The following is a 27,331-nucleotide window of genomic DNA, read 5'->3' on the forward strand; positions in this document are numbered from 1 at the left end:
TCTCCGCGAAGTTTGCCGGCTTTCCGGAGCGCCGCGCCTCAGTCGCCGAGTCCCGCTTCCCGCGGCGCGTCCCTGCGGCCCGCCGCCTGCCGCCCTCACCAGCCCGCCGGATCAAGCCCGGCGCCCCGCGCGCGCGTCCCGGCAGCACGGAGCCCGCTGCCATGAAGCCAGCGTGAGTACCGGGCCGCGGGGCGGGGGCCGGCGTCTTCTCGGTCTGCACTGAGTCCCGTGCTGTCCGGGCCGCGGCCCCCAAAGAGGCAGCCCCGGCGTGGGCCGCTGAGGGGAGCCCGGCTGGCGGGGACAGGTCCGCGTTGTGCCCTCCCTCCGCGTCCCCACGTCCCCTCACGCCGGAGTCCGGCGTCCCGCCCCGGGCCTCCAGAGAGCAGAAGGGGTCGGCCCACGTCGTGGGGAACGGGGAGCCTTGGGCCTGGTGGGCTGCCGTCAGCCCGGGTTCCACCCGCCTGGCTCCGACGCCGCCGCCGCCAGCCCTTAACGAAGTGGCCCTTTCCCGCCCCGCCACCGGCGTTTCCAGGTCGCATTATGCCGCGGGTAGTGCGGGAGGGAGTGGGCTGTGCTCTGGTGCTGCGGGCGCCGGGCGGCCTCTGCCCCTGGAGGGCCCTGGCCCCCCGCAAGCACGGGGTGCTCTTCTGAGCCCGGCCCCGCGGCCTGGAGGCGGAGATCGGGTACTGGGGCGAGGGTCCGGGCCGGCTGACAGTCCCGGCCCGCACCGAGCGCCCAAGCCCGCATTCCCGCCCCAGATCCGGCGTCGGCGCTGCACTGGGTCCGGACGGTTCCTGCGTAAAGCAATACTTTGCCAAAGGCAACTGGTTTTCTGAAGGGGCCAAAGTCAAAATCTTTTATCTTAAAAAAAATAAAAAAAAATTAGCTTAAGGAAACCCACCATGATATTTTATACTGAAAACACTAATTTGCTTGTTTCATTTTGGGCCGTGTTGCGAAAATGTTTTAATAATCTTAAGTCCATGCCAATAATTACACTTAATTTTATTGTTAAGTGTTTATCTGCACTATAGATAAATGTGGGGGGGTTTCCCTGGAGTAAAGCCGCATGCCGTGGTGAAACTGGTGAAGTCAAACTACCTTTTTCTTTTGATTCCGAGAGAGCAAGAAATTGCAGGTTGGAGACTAAATTTTGCTTGGGGACAAAGGATGATAAATTTGGAGAACTCAATAAACAATTGTTCCTTAAAAGCGTAGACAGATCTTGATGAAAAAATCAAGCGGGATTTTTCCCCACCTGCTTTTTTATCATTTGGTGAAGTTAATCCTTGTCAGTCGCCTTGGTAATGGCTGTTGGAGCAGTGTGTGTGTTTGTGCGCATATGTAAGTGCTTTCAAGATAAGGGTGGTCAATTATCTGTAGATTTTTCAAACTTATAGTGCTTCACTTTCTGTATAGTCCTTCCAGAAAAAATGCAAGCTATTTTAAATATAGAACTATTATCTAGTACTGAAACCATCTCCCGAACCCAGTCTTGGCTTACTTTTGCACTGTGTGCCGCAAACTTTGTTCTAATGCGGCTTATTCTTATGTTATTTGGGGTGTAATGTTTTAGAACTGCTAGGGGACACCTTTATAAATCCTAGGAAAGTTGTCTCTGTATGAATTATAGGTGAGGTTTTTGTGTGTTATTTTGAACTTAATGTTTTTTAACCTATGACCAGGAGGACTAAGACACCCAGGAAATTTCTACTGAAGAAAGGATCCCAAACAAGTCTTAAAGACCCAGTTGGGGTAAGGTCTCCCTTTAAATGTGTGTGTGTGTGTGTGTGCGTGTGTTTTCTTCAGTCCTTTTCTGTCTTCTGTGTCTACTTTGGAAGTGATGGAGATGTGGAAGCATAGTCAGAGAACATTTAGTGAAATAGGTAAGGCTGGTTCCAGCTTTAAAATTTTGTTTCTATGTGGGATTCATTAGTCCAGTAAAATGAAGTCTTTGGTTGTCAACTGTATAACTCCTGTAACTAATTATAATCTGAAAAGTTAGATAATGAAAAATATTCTTCACCTGTCAGGGAGAATTCTTCCTGCTTTCTCAGAAGGCAGGGAACTTTCTGCTTGGATGAGCATCCTCTCCCAACTTCAGGACTGTTAAACAGTAACTGATGACACGCTTCATAAAGACAGTGGTGTAGAACAGTTTAATTCAGTCCAGTAACTAATCATAACTGCATGTATTTCATGAGTTTCAGGCTTGGGAACTTGCTTGTAGAGGCAGATGGCAAATAAAGAAGGTTGGTTTGCTCTGGGATACTTTACTCTCTCTCCACTGGCACTGGAATGTGTCTCTTGTTCTAAGTTGAGGGAATCAGATACTTTGCACATACAGCTGAAGAGTTTTTCCTTAACCCTATCACTGATTAAGAAGCCGTGTTTTGGATGTTGTTATTTATTTGTATATTTGTATATTATTCTTATTGGTATATTGTATATGTTATATTTATTTGTATATTAAGTGTTAAGCTGCCAAATTTTATTTGACATCGAGTTTCAAAGAATTCTAACAGCTTTTCAAATAATTCTCATTGTATGATGCTGTTAATTTTAGAGATTTTTGTATTAGTGGTTGTATATGGCTTTTTTCAGTCGTGCCAGTATAATAATGAAGAGAAGCTGTGTGATTTGATGCTTTGTTATCCAAATTTGTTTTAATTGTATGCGTATTTAAAGTCTCTTGTAACTGTTATATCTGTTTACATCTCACACTTTCTGGTAGCAAGTTTTGGTTTTCATAGCACTAAGATCATATAAATCTCTTATGTTGAGAGACCAAGTGTTAGATGAATGAATGGGAAGTTTAAATGAAAAGTAGTCAACCTTTGTTCTGGAAGCTTCTTCCTGTAATTTCAGGTGTACTGTAGGGTGCGCCCATTGAGCCTTCCTGATCAAGAGTGCTGCATAGAAGTGATCAATAACACAACTGTTCAGCTTCATACTCCTGAGGGTTACAGACTCAACCGAAATGGAGACTATAAGGAGGTAATTCCCACCGGAACCAAGCTGTTTTTACTTGAGATGTTCTCTCCTGAAGGGCTTTAACATTTTTTACATATAACACAATTGACGTTTCCACTTTTTTGAAAAACTTGTTTACTTCCCTATAACCGCCATATATAAAGTGTGACTAGGCCTATGTTTGGCATACTTGGGTTTAGAGGATTGCTTTTATGAGTTAATTTCTTAAACTAGATTATTTATTTTAGGTTAGGGATTATTTAATGAATGACTGTGCTGGGTGACTATATACACAGAAACATACACATAGATACAATTTAATGTGCAGATTAAAATAGCAATAGGCATTGTGTATTTTAAGTGTTGTTTTAATTTTATTTATTTATTTATTTAAAGATTTTATTTATTTATCAGAGAGGAGATCACAATAGGCAGAGAGACAGGCAGAGAGAGAGGAGGAAGCAGGATCCCTGCTGAGCAGGGACCTCAATCTCAGGACTCTGGGATCATGACCTGAGCTGAAGGTAGAGGCTTAACCCACTGAGCCATCCAGGTGTCCCTGAAGTGTTATTTTTAGTAAAATCTTGAGCAAAGTGAGTTCAGCTCAGTTCAACAAACATTACATGAAAGCTGCAGGGCAGATGGAGATTTTTAAAAAATGAGTAAGGTACAATCCTTGCCTTTCCAGCTGAGTTGGGGGCACAGAAGGAAGACACACCACTGTGCTGAGAGAGATGGACTATGGGAATGCAGGAGGAAGCAGTGATTCAGGCTGTTGTCTACTTTCACGCAGCCTTTCACTCTTGTGCACCCTGCTCTTGCGAGCTTGTCAGAAACCTACCAGTGGTCTCTGGACTCCTCAGATTGGATGGACATCTCTTGTCCTCATAATCTGTTTCTCAGCAGGACTGTCCTTCCTGAAGCCCTCTCCTGTCCCCTGTCCAAGTCTTCATGTTCTTGGCTCTCACAGGCCACCCTTTGTGGGCTCCTCTTCCTTTTCCAACTTCTCAGTACTGGGTGGGCTATACCCAGGGCTCTCTTTTCTACACTTTCCCATGGCATTAAATATTGGTTATACGATAATTCTGTTTTTTTTTTTTTTTCTATCTTCAGCCTAACCCTTTACTCACCTCTAAACTTGAATATCCACTGGATGTCATATAGGCATCTCAAATTCTACATGCCCAAAAGAACTCTTGATTCTTTACCCCCTCTAAATTGTTTCCTCCCTTGTCTTCTCTCAATAAATGGTAGAACCGTTTGTCCCTGCTTATGTGCCATTTAGTACATTCTATCCATTCTGCTCCAGTGTGAAACTGTCCTTTTGTTTCTATCTCTCCTGCCCCCGCCCATCTTAGCCTTGCTATTAATTACCAAGACTAGTGATTCTCAAATGATCTGTAGTGAAGAACAGCTTTTTAAAATTTTCAGTGCATCATGACCGATAATTTCGTGCTGCAGCTTTGCCATCTGAATTAGGCCACAGAGAAGTGATTTGATAACCTGTTCAGTGAGATGAGCCTAGTGATGTCATACTGGGATGCGGCAGCCATGTCAAATGGCTACCCAAGTTTCTAAATTTTCTCCAGATTTCTCTAATTTTCTCCTCCTAGACAGTAAACAAACAGTTCTCAGAGGGGCACTGGTTTGCTGACTATACCTGAAATCTAACTGGACTGCTTACTTCTGCTCTGAATCTTTCTGTCCATTTTCTACAGAGCCACCAGAGAGATCTTTTAAGATTTTATTCATTTATTTGACAGACAGAGATCTCAAGTAGGCAGAGAGGCAGGCAGAGAGAGAGAGAGGAGGAAGCAGGTTCTCCAAGGAGCAGAGAGCTGGATTCGGGGCTCAATCCCAGGACCCTGGGATCATGACCTGAGCCGAAGGTAGAGGCTTTAACCTACCAAAGGTAGAGGCTTTAACCCACTGAGCCACCCAGTCACCCCAGAGAGATCTTTTAAGTGTAAATCTGATCTGACCCTTTTCCTGTTAAAAATTTTCAAGGCATAAAGTCTTTAAACGGGCAGAATCCTGCTTAATTTGTCTATTTGTCCACAGTCATCTACTGCTAGCCATCCAGTCCTTTGAGTTCCTTAGATAAGCCTGGATCCTGCTTCAGGGCGGTTCTCCTGGCATGGACTTCTCTTTCTCCTGGCTCTTAGCACAGATGGCTCTGCATCTGTGGATTGCAGCTTAAATTTTACCTCCTCAGAGAGAGTGTCCAGACTACCTTATCAGAAGTGGCACCCTTCCCTGCTTCTGTGCGGGTCTGCCCTTTCTATGCTTCCTTGATAGCACTTAGCATATCAAGAGATTTGTTTATTGTCTCTTTCCCCTGCTATAATGTAAGCTTCAGGGGGGTATGCACCTTATCTGTCCTGTTCCCCTTTCAGTGAATATGGATGAAGCATGAATGCATAGTCTGGGAAGGCTTCATGGAGGAGTGGGCCTTCAAAGATGTCAAATAATTGTGAACTGCCTTACTGTGAAGAACTTCATTTCTCTATTAGATTAATCTCCTGTGTATAAGTAGACAGAAAGCTTGGTGGGGATTAGCAGTTCTCACTGCCTTGTCACAGAAGGCACTGCTGGCCTGGAAATGGCTGGGATACCAGTCAGCACTGGAGAATTGGGCAAGTCCTCCTCTGGGCCTTGGTTTTCTTTACTGGTAAGGAGGGATTTGTTCACAAGAACTTTATCATCTGACTGATCTGTCAGCACTATTTTATATGTATCCTTTCCGCTCTAAGATTCTTTATTCTTCTTGTGAACTCTATAGCTGTTTTACAGGGTTGGGGTAAAACCTTCCATGAAGTAAGAGTTAGCCTAGCTAAAGTAGTGTGTGATCTTTAACAAATTATAAAATAAGCATAATAATTAATAGTATTTAATCAAAGGTAAGCATGAAATGATTAACTGCCAGGCTAAGGCAGTGCTTGGCACATGTTGTATTGTGTATGTTTGAGTACTAATCTATACATGTCCCCTTTTGGGGGGACTAAACTGCTAATTTTAAAAACATAAGGGTCATGATAGTGATATCCGTACAGGTCGAATTTAAGGACAAGGGTATAAAACAGGAAAGAGGGTACTGCTTGACAAAGTCTATAATCCATAATAAATTCTAGTGAATGCTCACATAACCACTTAGTACTGACACTCGTGAAATAAAAACTGAAATTCAGGGGCGCCTGGGTGGCTCAGTGGGTTAAGCCGCTGCCTTCGGCTCAGGTCATGATCTCAGGGTCCTGGGATCGAGTCCCGCATCGGGCTCTCTGCTCAGCAGGGGGCCTGCTTCCCTCTCTCTCTCTCTGCCTGCCTCTCTGCCTACTTGTGACCTCTTTCTGTCAAGTAAATAAATAAAATCTTTAAAAAAAAAACAAAACCAAAACTGAAATTCAGGAAAGTTACAGAAATAATTGCAATGTCTGCAATACAGAAAAACTAAAAAAATAACAAAAACAGAAATAATAGAACTCTGGCCTCTGGACAAATGGGACAATTTAGTTTACATGAAAATATATTTATATATACCTCAGTCCCCAATCAAATTTTCCAAGTAGGAGTTTGGTAATATTTTTGATAATATAGTGTTATAGTAATAATATATTGATAGAAATTTGATAATTGAAGTACTGATTTTTTTAAAGGTCACAATTAAAATTTATTTCATAGAAAAACTCAGATGAGATTATATTTACAGTTCATTTCTGATTTTAAGACGTACATCAAATCACTTGATTTTATGCTGCTATGGCCTTTTAAAAGAGCAAGTGGTAAATTAGTGTATGGAGTAATGCTTGATGATTTTCACAAGTCTGACTGAGTCACGATGATTTTGATCTTTGTTGTCCAAAATCATCCTTGGTCTTTGAAGCATTAGTGGACTTCAAGTTGAGTTATGTCATGATTTTAAGGGTTCCAAGTTTAAAGACTTATTTTTTTGGGGGGGTTGTCTACATCTTAAATGTTCACTAAGAAACATCTGAATACATTTAAACAGATGTATTTCTAGCTTAGAGTGAAATTCCATTCATATGCTTTTTGTTTTTTCCTTCTTCACAGACTCAGTATTCATTTAAACAAGTATTTGGCATTCATACCACCCAGAAGGAGCTCTTTGATGTTGTGGCTAATCCCTTGGTAGAGGACCTCATTCATGGCAAAAATGGTATGATTAATGGAGCTTTTGTTACATTTGCTTTTTGTCCCCCTCTGAATAAAGTTTTTTGATACTTATATATTTGGTTATGTTTGGCCTTGAATTCGATTTAATCTGTCAGGTTGGTATAAAACCTGCTTTTTAAAATATTTTATTTTGGGGGCGCCTGGGTGGCTCAGTGGGTTAAGCCTCTGCCTTCCGCTCTGGTCATGATCTCAGGGTCCTGGGATCGAGCCCCATATCAGGCTCTCTGCTCAGCAGGGAGCCTGCTTCCTTCTCTCTCTCTCTCTCTCTCTGCCTGCCTCTCTGCCTACTTGTGATCTCTGTCAAATAAATAAAAAAAGATTTTTATTTTTATTTAAGTAGGCTCGACCCTGGGTGTGGAACCCAACGAGGGGCTTGAACTCACCACCCTGAGATTAAGACCTGAGCTGAGATCAAAACTCGGAAGCTTTATCAACTGAGCCACCCAAGCACCCCTAGAGACTGCTTTTTGAGATGGTTAATTTTGTTTCGTAATACAATGAAGAAATATTAAAAGTGGAGGACTTTTAAGATATAACCCAGTGTGACTTTCAACATGTAACTCCATGTGACTTGCTACATTGTAGGTCTCCTTTTCACATATGGTGTGACAGGAAGTGGAAAAACTCACACGATGACTGGTTCTCCAGGGGAAGGAGGTCTGCTTCCTCGTTGTTTGGACATGATCTTTAACAGTATAGGGTCATTTCAAGCTAAACGATATGTAAGTGTATTTTTTTTTTTTTTTTTGAGTTGAGACTATTTCACTTGAGGGCATAGGGACCAAGAGGCCTGTGGATACAGTAGTGTTAAAGGAAAACCAATGCACTGGACACATTTTGAAACCTGAAGTAGTAAATGTTTCTTATGTCTTAAATATGTCTTACGTCATAAATATTCTTATGTCTTCAGTATGTCTTCAATATGTCTTAAAAGTAATAAAAATGTTTCTTATGTCTTAAATATGTTAAAAAAACTATTTAAGTTAAATTCTTAAAAAATCATGGCCTGATTTTTACCCCCACTTCAGGTTTTTAAATCTAATGACAGGAATAGCATGGATATACAGTGTGAGGTTGATGCCTTGTTAGAACGGCAGAAAAGAGAAGCCATGCCCAATCCAAAGACTCCCTCTAGCAAGTAAGTAGTTACATTCAATATGACACTGGCCTAAGGGGAACCCTGTCTGGTGGCTTTCTCAGGCACAGGGAATGACTAACATGAAGGGGAGTTGGTCTGACAGTTGACTGTAGTGAGATCAAAGTTGAGGAATATTCTTCATTAAGTTTATTTGCTCAGTTGTTCTGTTTGGTTTTGAGCACACAGTCCTTGAAATCCTATTTAGAGAAGGCGTCACTTTGGGTGGGAGAGGGAGGACACGGCAGGTACTGTTGGCTGACCATGAGTATGAATAGATTGCTTGCAGTGACAGGTCATTTAACATAAATCTTTAGTTTCCCCTTGGGATCATTTACTTCTGATGCTGACTCTGTAAGAACAGACTTTTTGGCTTTTTTCTTTTTTCAGACGACAAGTAGACCCAGAGTTTGCAGATATGATAAATGTACAAGAATTCTGCAAAGCAGAAGAGGTTGATGAAGATAGTGTCTATGGTGTATTTGTCTCTTATATTGAAATATATAATAATTACATTTACGATCTATTGGAAGAGGTGCCGTTTGATCCCATAAAGCCTAAGTAAGTAGCGAAGAGAGTCCCATGTTAGCTGCTTAACCTTGGGGAAGCCACTTTACCTCAGGGAGCCTTAGTTTTCTCAGTGATAAATGGTGATAATGTTTTTGTTTTCCCAATGAAATAATGTGCATATATTTCATGCACATATTAATGTGCATAATATATCATGCGGTTGGTGTTCGATGCATAGTTTTATTCTTAACCAGATATACAGCTGTATTAGGGAACCAGTGGGTTAAGGCATCTAAGGAGAAGGGAGTCCTGAATCCTCATCTTAGACATTACTTTTGAGAACTCTTGGCCTTGGGGCTGTATTTTGAGAAACACTGTAATTGTGTAAGGAATTGTCCTATGCACGTGGGTTCCCTGGGGTTACTTTTCAAGAACCTAACACTTCCTGTTGGGAGTCTGTAGCCACGTTAACCATCTGCGGTTGGTGATCTCTACAGAGCGGAGCCCAAAGCTATTGTCTACAACTGATACAGATCTTTCATCATTGATTAATGTGAAGTGACATCTGTAACATCATTCCACCAGAGTTAAAAGACAACTCCTTAGATTTCCTTGGGTCTTGGCCAGCTCAGACTGAAGAACAGCTTGGCCTCACAATCCGTGTTTGTGCCAGAACGGACTCCGGAGTCTCATGTCATATTAGTATCTTGTTCTTGAGTTGATGGTTTGGTCTTAAGCTAAATGCTTATCTTCAACGCTGTCTTTGTTAGGGCCTCTCAGAACATAAATAATATGAAGATTAACTGAATATTATTGGAGAAACAGCTAGATATTTAGAAAACCATTAGATTGAGAACAGGTTTAATTACATTAAGCAATTCGTAGATTACTTCCTTTCCCATTTGTTTTAGAGTATCTGTTCTGTGTACCCATTTTCCTCAACTTTTGTGATGTCATTTGTTGCTACCAATCCATTTCACTTTTTTGCGCATGTGCCACGTTTCTGTTTGATTTGTTCTAAAAGAGATTTTTTTCAAAGAAGTCTATCTTGGTTTTAGTTTTACAAAAGGAAGACTGATAAATGTGCCTTGCATGCCTTGTAACCTTTCTGGTAACTCCTTGAATGAACTCACGGGGTGCGTATTTGGTATCGAATTCAGATTTAATTGGTTAGGGTGGTTTTTAACCATTTTTTTTTTTTTTAAAGTCTTTTTAAGTATGATGAAGAAATACTACAAGTAGAGGGTTTTTAAGCACTGACTCATTGTGACTGTCACTACTGTGGACTGAGCCTGGCTGCTGTAGAAACAGTAACTTTCACCTTATTCCTTTGGTAGGTGGAACAGTTGCAGCACGCCCATGAGGAACACAGATTTTGTGTATGTGATGACGTTGACTCTTTTCTTAAGGAGAAAGGGTGCAGTTATACTAGCTGTTGGCATCTGTGGCATGTTTGCATGTAGGTGGTTTTTCGTTGGCACTGGGCGGGCTGCTACCTCTGAGCCCCTCCCTGCTGCTTGGGGAATCTGCCCTGTACTGAGTGATGGTGGCTGGCACACATTTCCACCCCCACTGTTCACAAGACAGGCTGAACAGGCGGCACCCTTTCCATCCTTATCCTACTGTGCAGATCAACACTTGACCAGCCACTTTGAAAAGATTGCCACTCCTGGTATATACCAAACTCTTTCTGAATTTGTCTTTTGCGGACTCTGATGTGAGAACCAGCTCTCTGTTGAATTTTTAAAATTAGGGAAATGCTAGATTTTGTTGCTTAACCTGTGCATGTGATGTTGCTATATATAATACTGTTTTGTTCTCTACTTGTTTGGTAAGTGTTTTGTGTGCTTTATTAGAACAAATTAGAGCAAAGCCTCTAGAACAACGTAGGTTCCTGTGACCCTGTTATGTAACTAATCCTGACTGTGTACCCTTATGCTACCCAAGTTTCCTGGGGTTTTTTGGAGCTCTTGCCTAGGCCTATTCCCATTGTAAGATTCGATGTCTGTGGCGTGGCGGTTTAGTCCTAGTCTTAAGCTGAGATATTAGGATCTCATTATTTAGGAGACTGATGTCTTTTTCTTTCTCACAGGCCGCCACAGTCTAAATTGCTTCGTGAAGATAAGAACCATAACATGTATGTTGCAGGATGTACAGAAGTAGAAGTGAAATCTACCGAGGAGGCTTTTGAAGTTTTCTGGAGAGGTTAGAAACCAAGCTAAAGTTAGGAAAATCTGAAATAATACATAAAATCCCAAGCATTGCTACTATAATTTGATGGCAGTACTATTTAGTAGAAAGCATGTATACTGTAATGACTGAGTTCAGGTTTGATCAATGATGTCTCTGTCATCACAGGCCAGAAAAAGAGACGTATTGCTAACACACATTTGAATCGTGAGTCCAGCCGTTCCCATAGCGTGTTCAACATTAAATTAGTTCAGGCTCCCCTGGATGCGGATGGAGACAACGTCTTACAGGTAAACTTGTACTGTGTGGAGTTTTTCTTGTTTTAACTGAACCCTTAGTTTTTAGAACTAGAGTTAAATCAGGGAAGTTTGACTGGAGTGAAGACTATTCTAGAATTATTAAATGTGGGTGACGACATTTAAAAATTGTTCCATTAAAGAGTATAGTTTTGGGAAGCTGGCTGTTGAATCTGAGAATGTGGAATTGTGCTGTGAAAAAGGTTTACAAATCTTTATAAATCTCTTTTAATAGAGGAGATAAAATGAGTATGTATGAGTCATTATTTTATCTCTGAAGAGTCATTTTGTACGTGGGAATTCAGTTAATGGTTTTAAAATGTCAGCGGTTAACTTTCCAGGGTAGATACAGTTTAGGAGATGACAATTCTAAATTGTTCTTCTCTTGGCTGATAGGCCAGCAGGCCTCCCATCAGCTGATCATCCTTTACTGCTGGGCCTGTCACAGTACAAGGCTTACATCAAAAGCATTTGAGCCTGAATAGGAATCATTTAATAACTTTGAGCTATTAAAGTATAATTCAATTTGAACCTCATCATGAAGGTTTCTGCATGGCATGAGGAGATGGTATGGCAGCATACTGGAGACCACCAGGATTCGAATTCTGAGTCGTATTAATTTGCTAGCTGTCTGACCTGTTACTAAATCTTGATAATCCTCTGTGAGGATTAAAGCAGGCAATGCATGTAGAATTCTTAGGCCACTGCCTGACTTACATAGAGTAGGTACACATACTAGCTAGAAAACGCTTGTAAGTCAGGCCTCCACATACACTTGCTGTCCTTTGAACACATCTAATATTACAAATCAGTTATGTACCTCTTTTCATTTTTTATACAATTAGAATATTATGAAATTTTTCAGTCATAAAATTGTTAAGTATCGGTTATAGAAAAATTTAGGATAGGCCTGTTCTAGAGTCACTACTTAGCAGACACGGATTGAGATCCTGCGCTGAGGCGCTGTGCAGGTTGCTAGAGATGAGAACATTGGTCCTTGCTTTCATGGGGCTTAGAATATAATGTGGAAGACCAGACAATGGGCAAGTCATTGAGACTGCCATGAGTATACAGAGTTTATGCTCTTAGCAGACTCTTCCACCAAAACCTGTATCCTTTAGCCCTACTGTTTTGTACTGTGCAAATGCGATATTTATAAGACTTAATAATTTGTTGATTGGAATATATTTGAAGAACACTGTAAACCAGTTATACCTCATGTTACTGGAATTACGATCTTTTCTTCAGGAAAAGGAACAAATCACTATAAGCCAGTTGTCCCTGGTCGATCTTGCTGGAAGTGAAAGAACGAATCGGACAAAAGCAGAAGGGAACAGATTACGTGAAGCTGGTGAGCACAGCATAGTACTGGTTTATTGCTACAACTTCCAAAAACTTGTAATGCCAGTCTGTCATCTGCTTATTGATAGGTGGTTTAAGCATAATTGTCTTCAATTTTGATAATTTGGAGGCTAAGTTTAGTGGTCATTGCTGTTTCTTTAGTAATGTTGTTTTGGTATCCGTGTGTTAAATATGTTATATATAACATATCATATATAACATATAGAATATGTATATTCTATATGTTATAATACACTGGCTGCTTGAAGAATGAGGGTAAGTGATTAAAATAAATATAGAGCAAGTTATATTCATACTGTATCTATTGCCAGTAAAGCACCAGATCCTTAAAATTAAGTGATTTAACAGGTATTCTAACATTCATACTGGTGAAAATTGACTTTGGAAGTGGGAAAAATCTTTGAACACAAAAGCAAATTGGAAGGAAATCTGTGTTTGTTTTTTTGTTTGTTTTTTTTAAATCTTTCATTAGTGTAGCCGTTCATGTTACGGTTTACCTAATAGCATGTATGGAGTACGTACTGTGTGCCAGTATTTGAACATTCATTTAGTCTGGGGGTGCATGTGAGGGAAAGTTTAGGGGGAAATTCATGTAGTTGACACTTCAGTTGAGTTAGCTATATGGAAGACAGGGTTAAAGTCGTACTTGACAGAGGAGGCAGCCACTTGTAAACTGAGAGAATATGGCAGGGTCAAAGTCACTGAAGTGGGTGGGTATGGGTTGGTGACCCGTGACAGCTGAGGTGGCAAGGCAAAGCCATGAGGTCTCTTGTCTATCATATTAAAAAGTCTGAATTTTTGCCCTAAAGGAATAATGGTGGTTGCCAATTATTAAAGAACTAGTGTGTATCACAGTTTTACTATACATAGGCTTGATTTCTTGATTCTGACCTTTCAGGATTGTGTCATCCCCATTTTCAGATGAGGAAATGGATTGGGAGAGGTTACACAATCTTCCCAAGACTCGATCCTGATTTTAAACCCAGGTTGGCTGGGTTTTCAACGCTTTTGTCTTTCTACTGTTATGCAGCCTCCCTTGAAAGGAAATGAAGAATTAGTCTTTCAGAAAGAATGTTTTCCATATAGAGAATTAATGTACTAAGGCAGGTCTAGAGATAGGAAAAGCAGCTGGGAGCCTTTTGCAGTAGTTCAGAGGAGCAATCGTGTGCCCTGGAGGCAAGGGTGGGAGAAAAGGAAGAGCTGGTTAGGAAGTCCACCTGCATGTGGAAAGGAAGCAAGAGGGGAGGGCAGGTCCAAGATCGTGGCTGAGGAAAAATGCGGTGCAGGTGTGGGCTGTTGAAGAGTCTGTGTTGGATGTGTTCATCTTATTCCAGGGGAACTGCCTAGTCACTGGATATACACGCATTTGGAAGGAGAGAGATTTGACTGGAGGCATATAGGTTTAGGTTTTGCCAATATTATGGAAGCAGCAGGGGAGATGAGATTACTCATGGAAGACACATGGGAACAGGCTGAGGCAGAGCCTTGAGGAACATATGCTTGAGGTGATTGATTGAAAGAGTCTGGGAAGGAGAAAGAAGGTGGTAGCCATGTGAGATGACAAACCTCCACACTATATATGTGTGTTTAAGATAGAGAATCTGGGCTCCAGATCACAAGAGGAAGGATTCTCCTTGATGGGAAGAGGGTTTATCTCAGTGGAAGAAAGTAGAAACTTGAGGGTTCTGATGCTTTGGGAGAAAACCAGAAAGGACTAGCAGTGTTGATATAGATGGGCAACAGCTGAGATAAAAACGAGGGCATGAGCCTGGGTAGAAGAGGAGACCATGGCTGGGGCACAGGATTCTAGAGGTGCAGTTCTGAGTGATAAAGGTTCGGGGTGTGGGCATAGCTGTGCGGCTCCCATGATGAAGACAGACTGGAGTTGAGGGAGCGGGAGTCCTCTGGCAGCATGTTAGAGCAGTCCTCACAGACACCAGAATGACGAGCAGGCGAGGTGGGGAATGTGGAAGGGCAGCAGCTAGGGACTAGGGGAATGTTGGTCTCCTCTGCTCACCATCCTTATAAATGTCAGGCTTCAGTAAACAAGCAACTTTTGCTTGGGCTGCAGGGGGAAGCACTATCCTGACAGAGGATAAGCCTGCGGGGCTTTGCACCTCGACTGCAGGGTAAAGCCCTGGACACTTCACTGAATATCCCTGAGTGAATGACATAAAATATGTAGGGATACAGAGGAAACTGATTAGATGGAAATGTGTTTTTAGAAGTTTTTATTTATTTATTTGAGGGAGAAAGCATGAGCAGAGGGAGGGGCAGAGGGAAAAGTGGAAGCAGACTTCCACTGAGCAGGGAGCCTGAAGTGAGGCTTGATCCTAGGACCCAGAGATCATGACCTGAGCTGAAGGCAGATGCTTAACTGAATGAGCCACCCAGTTGCAACCCATCCCTTCCTTTTTAAAATAAACTTCAGACCCAGCATGGAGCCCAAGGCAGGGCTTGAACTCACAACCCTGAGATAAGACCTGAGCTGCTATCAAGAGGTGGATGCCTGGAGTACCTGGGTGGCTCAGCTGGTTGAGTGCTGACTCTTCGTTTCAGCTCAGGTCATGATCTCCTGGTCCTGAGATCGAGCCCCACGTTAGGTTCCACATTAGGTTCCATACTCAGCAGGGAGTCTGCTTGAGAGTCTCTCCCTCTCCCTTTGCCCCTCACCCATCCTGGGCTCTCTCTAAAATAAATTAATCAGTCTGATGGCTGACTGAACCACTTGGGCGCCCCCCACTAAAAGTATTCTTAAGGCATTTTTCATTATAATAATTTACATGCTTCTTTATTAATGCCTTAATTAAAGATGTATCAGTAAGTCTAATAACTATGTAATTTCAAAGTAGTGATGAGCATAAATATCTTGATGAGCAATAAACTGTAAGGTGCTATAAAATTACCTATGATTTGTACTGACAAAAATCACAGATACCCCTAATAGTACGTTTTGGCCTACATTCATAATTGAAAGGACATGCTATTTCAGAAGTCTGGAAAAACTAAAGGTATAATTGATTTCCCATCCAAGTATACAGACTTTCTGAAATGTACCCATGGACAATATGGATCTCAGGTTAAGAAATCATGGTAATTAGAGAGAGATGGGTAGAGCTCTCTGTGCGAGTGTGAGGATGTCTGGTAACAGGAATTTGGGCTCCATAGAGCACAGTGGAAGCAGAAAGGACATTGGGAGTTCGGGTCAAGGAAGAATCCTGAATCATGGGACATTATGGAGGCACAGATGAGCTCTGTGTTTTGAGAGGTGACCAAGGATGAGAACACAGTGGGAGTTAGCTGATGTATTTGGGGGTCTCTGCAAGTGAGCTCTCCTGCCTCACTGGAGGCTTGATGAATCTGTCAGACCTGTCTTGGCTCAGAGATCCAAACAGGAGTGGTCAGAATAGCTGTGTCACCTTAGTAATCCTTATTTGGGGGCACCTGGCTGGCTCAGCAGAGCATGTGACTCTTGACCTCAGGGTTGTGAGTTTGAGCCCCACATTGGGTGTAGAGATTACTTAGATATACTAAAATCTTAAAAACAAAAAAACAACAAAACCAAAAACTGAAATCCTTGTTTGGATGTGGAGGGGACAGAGTTAGTTGGGGCCTAACACACATGACTGTTGGAGACAGGAGCCCCTCTGGGTACCTGGGGCAGGGGTGGGGTGGGACTTCAGTGCTGATGAAGCCTGAACACTTTTGATATAATATTTTAATAGGATATTAAACACATGCATTTAATATACTCTTTAACAGAATTTAAGATTTGGAAGAAACTTTATGGGCCATGAAGTTTATAATGTTGCACTTCACGGACAGTCCTTTTTTTTTTGTTGTTGTTGTTTTGTTTTTTGTTAAAGATTTATTTATTTATTTATTTGACAGACAGAGATCACAAGTAGGCAGAGAGGCAGGCGGAGAGAGAGAGAGCAGGAAGCAGGCTCCCTGCTGAGTAGAGAGCCCAATGTGGGGCTCGATCCCAGGACCCTGGGATCATGACCTAAGCCGAAGGCAGAGGCTTAACCCAATGAGCCACCCAGGCGCCCAACGGACAGTCCTTTTGATAGAATCCTTGAAGGATGGTGTTAACCCCTTCTTGAAACACTGCCATTAAAATACTCCTGAAATACAGCCAGGCCATGTGGGGACAGCTCCTTTAGATCGGGCCACTAAAACCCACTAGTTGTAATTTCCATATAGTATTTCTATGAAGTGGGGATTTTATAGGCAGACCGACCACATTGTAGCTACTGTATTGTTTTCAGATGTCTTCTGTCTATATTTTCCTGTCAGGTAACATTAATCAGTCATTAATGACGCTAAGAACGTGTATGGAAGTCCTGAGAGAGAACCAAATGTACGGAACTAACAAAGTAAGCGACAGCTGGTCATCATTTGCAGAGCTTTGTTTGTGTGCATTCTTGTGCCTTATATATTTGGGTTTGAATGTATTTACAGATGGTTCCATACCGAGATTCAAAGTTAACCCATCTGTTCAAGAACTACTTTGATGGGGAAGGTAAAGTACGCATGATCGTGTGTGTGAATCCAAAGGCTGAAGATTATGAAGAGAGTTTGGTAATTTTGATCTATTTATCTTATAAAGTCTCTGTGTTTCTATGGAGAAAACAACTATTTGGATGTGACGAATGACATTTTAAATATTTTTAAAAGTGATACAGAACCATTAGTTATAGGAGTGAACTAATGACTAATTTATTATTGTTTCATTGAGTAATTTCTGAAGGACTTGAATGTGCTGATTTATAAAACCAAAAACCCCCTCCTATGTGTTTTGTATCTTAGCAAGTCATGAGATTTGCAGAAGTGACCCAAGAAGTTGAAGTGGCAAGACCAGTGGACAAGGCAATATGTGGTTTGACGCCTGGAAGGAGATACAGAAACCAGGCTCGGGGAGGTCCAGTTGGAGATGGTACGATGTGCGTCACATCATGTGCACGCTGATGTCTGTCAGCCTCTCTCTCCTTAAGGCTGATTTCACAGTAGAGAACTACTTCCCTTCCTCTAAAGAACCAAGTGCAAAGAAAAGAGGGAAAAAAAAAAGAACCAAAGTATAAATGAGTTTTCTTTTGTTACATACTATAACTTGTTTTCCCCAGTTTTTCTTTTTTATAACTCATATTTAAGGAAGTATGATTGTGACAGCTCAAGAAAGCACATTGGACTGGGGGGTCCTAATCATAGGTGTTCAACTTGTTTAAATGAGCTTTCTCTCCTGTGTAACTTCTTGTTTTTTATAATTTTTTATAATTCAACACAGAACCACTGGTTACAGAAGTGGTTTTACAGAGTTTTCCACCTCTGCCGTCCTGTGAACTTTTGGATATCAACGATGAGCAGACTCTTCCCAGGCTGATTGAGGCATTAGAGAAGCGACATCACCTACGGCAGATGATGATCGATGAGTTTCACAAACAATGTAAGGGCCAAAAACGGTCTGCGATCATTTCAACTCCAGAAATTTTAACAAATTTGGGTTCTTTGGTGGGGCAGATCTTAAGGGTCATCTGTTTCTGCACTTTGTAGTGCTCAAGGCACTCACTGTTAAATTAGACTGACCAGGAACTTTCCCACAGCTCGTGAAACAGAAGAAACAGGTAGGTGTGTATTCTCTCCCTTTTTTTAAATCTACAGAAATAGATACAAAGGAATAAGAGCTATGTTGCTTTTAGTTTCTACTAGTGACTTGCAAGGCACTTCATAAATATTACATCTTAATAATGTCTTTGGGCAAATGACTTCCTCTTCCATTTCTTGGTCTCCTTATCTGCAAAATGAGGATTTTAACTGTTCTTACCTCAGAGGGTGTTGGGGCAATGAGATAATATGTGAGAATCATGTAGAACAGTGAAGAGCCTGGTACTTACAAATGCTCAGTGAGTAGATCTACTATTTTTATCATCATCAATTCATTTGGATCTTTAGAGGAAAGGTGTGAGGTAAGTAGAATCTGTATCCCTGTTTTGAAAGGAAGAAATGTGCTCAGAAAAACTAAGTCACATGACTCGCTGGTGTTGCAAGGATCCTAAATCTACTGTTGTTTCTGTTTTTGCAGTTGTTGTGAACCAAATTACTTACCTGTAAATAAGGGCTGACAAGGGAATGCTGTAGTACAGAATGAAAGATTCTGTGTTTTTCAGTCAAAACTAGTTTTTCTAGGAATATCTCTCATAGATTTAGAAACCAAATTCTTGATTTCCTTCTTGACTTGTTTTCTGCTCCAGGCTGTCACGATTGAATAGCTGAATAGCTACATACTGGTTAATAAAAGTTGATTTCACTGGTTATTTTGGAATTGGAGTAAATGTGGTCTGCATGCTTTCATTTCAGCTATGACGTTTAAAGCCTTGTTGCAAGAGTTCGATGGTGCTGTTGTAAATAAAGAAAACTACATTCAAGGAAAACTAAATGAAAAAGAAAAGGTGATCTCAGGACAGAAATTGGAAATAGAACGACTGGAGAAGAAAAACAAAACTTTAGAGTATAAGGTTTGTTTTGGCATGATTTAGTGGATGTGTGTGCTGGCTGGTTAGCACTGCTCTCTGACCTAGCTGTTTGCCCTCCTGGCCTTTCACCACTGCTTACTGGGGGAGAGGCAGCACCCGGCTCCCTACTAATCTGCACCTCACCCCAGAAGAGAGGGGATGTGAGCGAAGAGATTTAGAGGGGTAATGTACTCTTTAATTTTCTGAGTCAGACTTTAGCCATTGGAGAGAATGTTCTTGGGCTAAACAAGTGAGTTTCTAGAGGGCTTTCATGAGTCTAGCTCTGGTTAATGCTTGCTTTTTGACTTAAGACAATAGGTTTGTTCTCTCTAGATCCTTTAAAGGGTACCCATTCCTTCTAGGAAGCTTATTGCAACCAATACAGTGTTCTCTCTTCTGAAAACAGCTTAAAAATTCAGGGTGAATTTTAGGGGAAAATCATTTTCTCATGAAGTCAATTAAAGCTTTTGTCTTTTTCTGTGAGGCCCTTGTTTAGAAGTTATCACTTCTAGGCACGGAGGTAGGAATTCAGATAACGTTGTAGAGGGAACTGCTTTCTCCGTAATTTTTCTTTCCACAACTATGCCTGCGTGAGCAAACCGCCAAAGCAGTCAGTTCACAGCTGCGTGCGGTGCTCACAAGCCGGATCCTGAACAGAGTGGTCTGCCTTCCCAGATTGAGATTCTGGAGAAGACAACTACGATCTATGAGGAAGACAAGCGTACTTTGCAACAGGAACTCGAGACTCAGAACCAGAAACTTCAGCGGCAGTTTTCTGACAAGCGCAGACTGGAAGCCAGGCTACAAGGCATGGTGACAGAAACAACCATGAAGTGGGAGAAAGAATGCGTGAGTGTCGCTCCCGTGGTGCTTACCTTCAGGACGGTGGCGGACTTCCACCCGAGGTGTTCCGAATCCATGTTCCCAGGCTTAGGGTTTCAGTGGCAGTGGCAGTGGCGGCAGTGGCAGCAGGAGCCACTGTTCAGTCCATGCTGTCTCCTTCCTCTGCCCTTAAAACTGCTGACCAGTGAGCCGGCACGACCAGGTGTGCTGGACTCTGGGAGGGCCGCCTTTCTTAGGAAATGAGGCGGCTGGGTGGTCCGGGATGCTCCTTTGGTGTGACTAAATGAGACGTGTGTCCCTCTTGCTAATAACCTAGGAGCGCCGGGTGGCAGCCAAGCAGCTCGAGATGCAAAATAAACTCTGGGTCAAAGATGAGAAACTGAAACAACTGAAGGCTATTGTTACTGAACCCAAAGCCGAAAAGCCAGAGAGACCCTCCCGTGAGCGGGACCGGGAAAAAGTCACCCAAAGAGCCGTCTCTCCGTCACCAGTTCCTGTAAGTTTTTCGTGGTGGGGTAGTCACTTGCACTAGAGAAAAATGTGTTCAAATTAGGTAACTTTCTAGGATGCTCCATTTGTTGTTTTATGTTACTATATTTCTCTAACTTCTCTATGTAAATATTTCTAAGTTTAGCATAAACACAAATTTACTGCAAATTCAGAATAAAACATGGAGTAACGCAGTAAAAATGATTCTAACATAGGCTAAAATGATAGAAAAGCAGTGAATTTTTTCTCTCGGTGTTTCAGTCTTGCTCATTAATTTCTCTTCCATTTTTTTAGCTTTCTAGTAACTATATTGCTCAGCTTCCCACCGGCCAGCAGCTCCTGAGCCAGCCACAGCTACATAGGCGCTCTAATTCTTGCAGCAGCATTTCTGTAGCTTCCTGTATTTCGGAATGGGAGCAGAAAATTCCTCCGTACAACACACCTGTCCATGTCACCTCTATTGCAAGGCGTAGGCAGCAGGAGCCAGGACAAAGTAAAACTTGTGTCGTGTCAGACAGAAGGCGAGGGATGTACTGGACGGAAGGCAGGGAGGTGGTTCCCACATTCAGAAATGAGGTAGAGCTAGAAGAGGACAACTGCTGCAGGGTTAGTGCCGGTGTTCTCCTAAAGCCTGGTGGCCGTAGCGAATCGCGGGTTTGCTGGGGGGGGGCAGGGGGGGGCAGCTGTTTGTGACTTGATTCATTCAGAAAGTTCAATGGAAAGATGGGCGAGCTCTAAATAAAAACAAGGGCTAATTTTTCTGTTATTTACTTTGACAATCACCCTGAGATTGAGGCCTAGCTCTTCATCTGAAAAAGCCGTTAACACCTGACCACATTGGGATCGCCAGTGAACACAGGTCAATGGGGCGTGCCCCAGAGTAATCGGGGCTTTTCATTTACATAAGCTGGTGGGCAGCGACAAAATCAGTGAACTGTGTCTCAGAGCACATTTTCCATTTTTTTGTTTTCCTTCCTCAGTTTTTTTTTTTTTTTTTTTGCTGCTTCTGAACTTTTTATTTAAATTGTTCTCTCAAACTTTTGAATAGTTTCAAACTCAAAAGTTGAAAGAATGGTATTCTTCCCCCTTACCTAGACTTACCACTTGTCATTTATATAGATATGTCATTTTTTCCTTGAACTTCTGAAAGAAGTCCCTACACTTTGTGACTTTTAATCCTACTAAGGACAGTGTCCTGTATAAAGTTTTTATCAGACCTAAAAAAGTTAACATTAATAGCCTCTATTTTTAATCTATGATTCTAACAAAGTGAATGCCCTGCATATGGTTATTCTGTGTCTTCAATCTCTCTTAATATAAAATAGTCCCCCTGCCACAAACTTTTTTTGATTTTCATGACATTGACTGTTTTGCAATACTCCAGGCCTGTTGTTTTATAACTACTGAAGGTTTGCATGTCCAGTAAATTGCTTTTAATCTCGAGAGCTTTACCTCAATTTATAAGGGCTTGGCCTCAGTCAAGGGTGTTTAAAGAAATTTGTGTTTAAATGTTTCTTAAGAATTAAGGTAAAGTTTTTCCTTTGACTATGAATAAATGGACCAAGTTAATGTGGATTTATATTTAGTAAAATCTTACTATAGCTTTTTTAGAATTTGTCTTTTAACAAATTAATAGTATTTTGCTTTAGTTTTCTTGTATAATCTAGGGTACAGATAAGTGTCATTTAGATGGCCTGTACTTCTGCTTATTAAGGGACAGTGATGAACTGCAAGGTATTTACCAAGACAACAGATGATTCTAAAGCCTACGTTCTTTACTTTGCAAGTTTTGCTTGAAACCTTTTTAGGGAGCAAATTATGGTGACTTGGCCTTTCTGATCAACTCTAATACATCCCCTTTATTTTTCATGAAAGTTTAGAGAGTGAACACTATTCAAGGCTTGCTTATGCTTGGTTAACTAATTCGGCTTTCAGATATTTAAAAGGATTTACTAGCCATCCAACTTCTCACTTGAAATCAAATCTCTTTAGAAGTGCAGCAAAGTTTAGGCTAGTATCTATTTATCTAGGTTTTTGGCCAAAAATTATGTCAGGTGGGCTGAATTTATACTTCAGTGAAGAAGATGAAAATATCTGAGTCCGTAAATGATAGCAGATTGTAACAATTATCTTTCTGAAGCCAGTTTCATAATGTATTTATTGCTAAATGTGTTCAGGAAAACTATCACCTTTGCTAAATGGTAGGTCATGAGAGCCTGACTTTCTTGTTCAACATCAGGTCACTTTTTAAGAAGGGAGAATTTCCTGGGTTGCTGGCGGTGTGGGCATCTTTCGTGGCCAACTTTATCGCCCAGGTTCTATAGTAGCAATGACTTAGCACCAGCAGCTGTTGCTTGTGATTACATAGGGGAAATGCTTCAGTTCTCCAGACAGACATCCTAAAGTTAGGATCTTCGTCCGTGACCAGGTTGGAAGGATTTGGCATGTGACAGACTGTTGAATTTGCTTTCAGTTACACAAACAGGAGACCTCTGAACCAATGAGTTGTCTTTGGAACTATGTCCTGTATGTGAAATGCTTTTTCTTAGACTGAACGTGCTAAATTTAACTTTCCCAGATTTATATGATAGTTGACTGGAAGCAACTAGTTTTTAACTGTATGATTGATACAAGACTGATTTGATACTATATTTTTAGTTTGGTTCTTGGAATCTTTATGAAATATTGGAGAAAAAAATAGTTGGTATGTTTTAGCTATTATTGTGTTTGAACTTGTCAAGAAGTTCTACTTGAGATTTTAAGATCTCAAAGTAGTCAGAAGTACTTCATTTATAGTCTCTTAATCATTTTATACCTAGGTTTCTTATTATACCTTATGTTCTTTAGCATTTTGTACCATAAAGTCCATTAATTTTTACTTATGTATTGTCTTTGCATACGGAGTGTTTTCTCTTTTGTTTAGAGGCCTGTGGCAAGTTTAGAGCTTTTATTGGCCTCATTTGAAGTTTTTAACATAGCTGTGGACTTAACAGGTTACCTTACAATAGGAGGCACAAATAATGGTTTTGATAGAGAATGTAGAATGAATTGTCTTGAATACCACCTACATGGGAAAGCTTGCAGCATAGCCAGAACTTTTTCGTACATTGTTTTGTTGAAAGGGGGGCTCCCTGGTAGAATGTATACTAGACAAGCGGTATTAAAAGATGTTTGTTGGTTGTGTGGTTAAATACAAAGAGAATATTTAAATTATCTGAATAACATATTTAGCTTTTGAAAAGGTTTGTGCATTTGTTTTGATACTGTCATCAACTAATGTAGCCAAACCTGCTGCACTTCTATTAATACCCTTAAATTAATTCTGGGTTATGCTTGTTTCTTGATTCCTCTTTCAACCTGATCAGAACGCACCACCAATTCGTCTCCGCCACAGACGATCTCGCTCTGCAGGAGACAGATGGGTAGATCATAAGCCTGCCTCTAACGTGCAAACTGAGACAGTCATGCAGCCACATGTCCCTCATGCCATCACAGTATCTGTTGCAAATGAAAAGGCACTAGCTAAGTGTGAGAAGTACATGCTGACCCACCAGGAACTAGCCTCCGATGGGGAGATTGAAACTAAACTAATCAAGGTAAAGACAAATTGACACAGGACAAAAAACATACAGAAAGTCAACTTTGCAAAAAACCACTTACTCTTCTGTTCCTCTGATGACACACAGGCAGTGTCAACAAAGATAAATGGGTATTGATACAACCTTTTTGTTTGTTCGTCAGAAAACTAAAGGAACTGCTGAGGCTGTAAATCTGCTGAACTCGGACTAAATCAGCTGCTCTCTAGTGAACGAGGCTCAGGTCCTGGGATTCTGTTCGAGGAACTCCAGATCTATTACGTCCTTGTAGAGCTAGTTTCAACCACTACTTTAGAAGTAAACCCAAAGAAAGATTTACCATTTGTCAGTTCCCGATAAAAGCCCACGTTAAAATGTGACCTGTCAACATTTCTTATTACTGAGCTACCCCGATCTCTTTCCCTTCCCTAGCCTCTAGAAAACTTATCCTTTGATCAGAGAGTCAGTGAATAATCATGGAAGTAAAAGCCAATGAGAAAAAATTTAGAGGATGCTTCTTAATTATAACCAGAGTTACAAATAAGACTGTAAAGTGAGCGGGGTGGTATATCCAGAGGAAAGTATAATGTCTTAGAACATTTAGAAATTTCTGGTAGAGTTCTTGATCCTTGGTGTTGTTTTTAAATTATAGATTGAACGAAAAGGATTATCTATTTTTTTGCAATTTAAGAATGTTACTGATTATGTTGCACTGGACTGTGAACTGGAGAGAATTTCTGAAGCACTTGTGAATAGGACTTTCTTTACTGTTTCATGGAGAATCTGAAGTTCAGCTTGAAATACATGTGTATCATTCAGTTATATCAAAGTATAATGCTGACCTTTCCTGTCTGCTTCAGGGTGATGTTTATAAAACAAGAGGCGGTGGACAATCTGTTCAATTTACGGATATCGAAACTTTAAAACAAGAATCACCAACTGGGTGAGTGATCATCAGAAGCATCTCTTCACAGGGCTGCAGATTTCTTAGCTGCTGCTGCTTGCAGAACACAATATCCTATAAGATGTAGTGTTAATTAACTGAAGGAATGGAGTGATGTCCTATTTCTAGTACTTTTCCTATTCTTAGATGCAAAAATAATTGTTGCATCGTGTTTCCCCTTTTTCCACAGTCGAAAACGAAGATCTTCCACAGCAGCACCTGCCCCACCAGATGGTACAGAGTCTGAGTGGACTGATGTAGAAACAAGGGTAGGGGTAAAAATTAAGTATCTGTCTGCTTCATAAAAGTTAGGGGCAACCTATTTTAACCCTCCTGGCTCCAGCTTTTCCTGCTCTTGGAAGCAGATCTCACATTGCCAGTGCAGCCTGTAGGCCTGTTCTCTGCAAACCTGCCACGGTTCTCTTGTTTGTTTAGGTCTGCTCATACAGGAACTCTCTGGTTCAAGGTCCCTGGTTTCAGTGTAGAGGGACAGGGCCCGAGAATCAAGTCAGAGGGCATCACTGTAGAACAATTCACATCAGACTGGTGGGGATCTTCACAGAAGCACAAGTTCCCTGTGGAACTGTTACTGTTACTCCTAAAGGGAGGCTCTTCTAGAAAGAACCAGTGCGGGAAGGGTAGGTGGTATTAGGAAGCCAAACTCTGGTCCTGGCCACTAACCTTCTCAAGGAAATTAACCTGCATGATCTCTAGAGACCCTTCCAGCTCACCATCTTTGTGGCCTGTGTCAAATTGCACATATCTGGTATTTTAACGTAGGTGTCTGTGCTGCACTGGAAAGCAATGTGGGAGTCTACTGTGGTTGAACCCATCTGAGCACAACTATATTTACAGACTGTAGAGAGAGGAGCTGATCTTTGTCTCTTCTGTAATTTTCTTACCAGTGTTCTGTGGCTGTGGAGATGAGAGCAGGATCTCAGCTGGGACCTGGATATCAGCATCATGCACAGCCCAAGTGAGTCCTGACTAACCGGGCCTGGTGTATGCTCCTTCCTCCAGTATTTCCACTATCACCCCGTCTCCCTACTATCCACTTTTAAGAGGACATACGTGGTTTTTGTTTACCCCTCGGAACAGCTGGGCCCCCTAGCAGACTTCAGCAGCGGGGCTGAGAATGTCAGAAGGCTTGGTAAGAGCAGTAACCGGAGGTAAAGGAAGATTGCTCATGCTTATTCATACTTGGCTAGTGCTCCTACAGCTCTCAGAGGCGGACTGAGATCACCTGTAAGGAGGGAGGCCGAAGGCTTTAGTCAGGGAAGACAGCTCTTCGTGTAATTCATTTCTCCAAACTTGCCTTTTGGTCTCGTTATAGTGGTAAATGTTCACTAAAATAAAACGGAATGGTGGAATTTATGGTAGGGGAAGGAATCTCATTTTTCCTTCTATTAAGCACGTACCCAAGAGTCTGGTCAATTCTTTTTCCATATTAAAACGCACCGTCAAATGTTTACCTATACAAGTCTTTGTGTCCATTTTTAACACATATATTGGCAAGTTGCAAAGTCTTTGCAGTAGGAGGCAGGCAGGGATACTGCTTTTTAAATTTAATAATGGATACACATTTTTTATAACCATTACGTTCTCAGGATTGAACTTTCCCATGATAAAACCTGAGTTCTGGTAAAGCCTTTTCTAGGAGATCCAATTGCTATGAATGTGTCACTGATTGCAAAAGTCAATACTGAATGCTGGTTTTCACATTTTAGGCGCAAGAAACCATGACCTGACAGTCTCAGTAACGAAAGAGCATTTTCATTTGTGTTGGTGATTTCTCCAAAGCCATGCCAGGAGTCTTCGAAGTCACTTCGCAGCATTGTTGAGTATCACAGACCTCAGATACATCATACACTGGCGCAGATCAGAGACTCCCCCGTGGTCCCAAAGATAACTAGGCTTCAGCACACTGTTTCTATTCTATGCCCTGCCATATGAACTTTTTTATAATGCTATTGTTTTGTATATTTCTTGTATACTTAATAACTAATTCACACAAGTGTTTTGTCCTGGGTGATTAAGGAAAAATGTATGTAAATCACACTTTTTTTGTGACTTTTCCTGCTCTTGTCTGAATACATCTTCAGTTTTTATAAACAAAACAAATGCTGCTACAGATTAGCTTGCAAGAATGCACTTTAGACATATTTGACAATTCAAACTTTCAAAACAAGGATGTCAGTAACTGGCAATACTAAAGCCATTTTAGGAACTTGTTCTGAATTTTGTATGTATATTTCTGCTTTCTGACCTTTAGATATGCAAAAAGAACTGAAATAAACACTAAGAAATACAAA

The 27,331-nt window shown here is 41.3% G+C and overlaps 1 protein-coding gene across 5 annotated transcripts; it reads left to right on the top strand.

Annotated features, from left to right (window-relative positions):
* Positions 1-27,331, top strand: KIF23 (kinesin family member 23). Of its 5 annotated transcripts, XM_046009638.1 has the most exons (24): positions 1-172; positions 1,686-1,755; positions 2,869-2,997; positions 7,042-7,147; positions 7,750-7,886; positions 8,193-8,302; positions 8,690-8,860; positions 10,147-10,188; positions 10,902-11,014; positions 11,168-11,289; positions 12,544-12,646; positions 16,957-17,036; positions 17,122-17,241; positions 17,470-17,596; positions 17,945-18,103; positions 19,015-19,172; positions 19,845-20,018; positions 20,329-20,508; positions 20,796-21,107; positions 23,867-24,097; positions 24,937-25,019; positions 25,210-25,288; positions 25,925-25,995; positions 26,747-27,331. In XM_046009638.1, the coding sequence occupies exons 1-24, from the start codon at positions 162-164 to the stop codon at positions 26,760-26,762; spliced, it is 2,904 nt and encodes a 967-aa protein (XP_045865594.1). In that variant the 5' UTR covers positions 1-161; the 3' UTR covers positions 26,763-27,331. The 5 variants fall into 5 exon arrangements, with proteins under 5 accessions (XP_045865594.1, XP_045865596.1, XP_045865599.1 ...); XM_046009640.1 differs by lacking the exon at positions 23,867-24,097; XM_046009643.1 differs by lacking the exon at positions 20,796-21,107.

Source organism: Meles meles, chromosome 6 (assembly GCF_922984935.1).
Source record: "Meles meles chromosome 6, mMelMel3.1 paternal haplotype, whole genome shotgun sequence".
Classification (NCBI taxonomy): Eukaryota; Metazoa; Chordata; class Mammalia; order Carnivora; family Mustelidae; genus Meles; species Meles meles.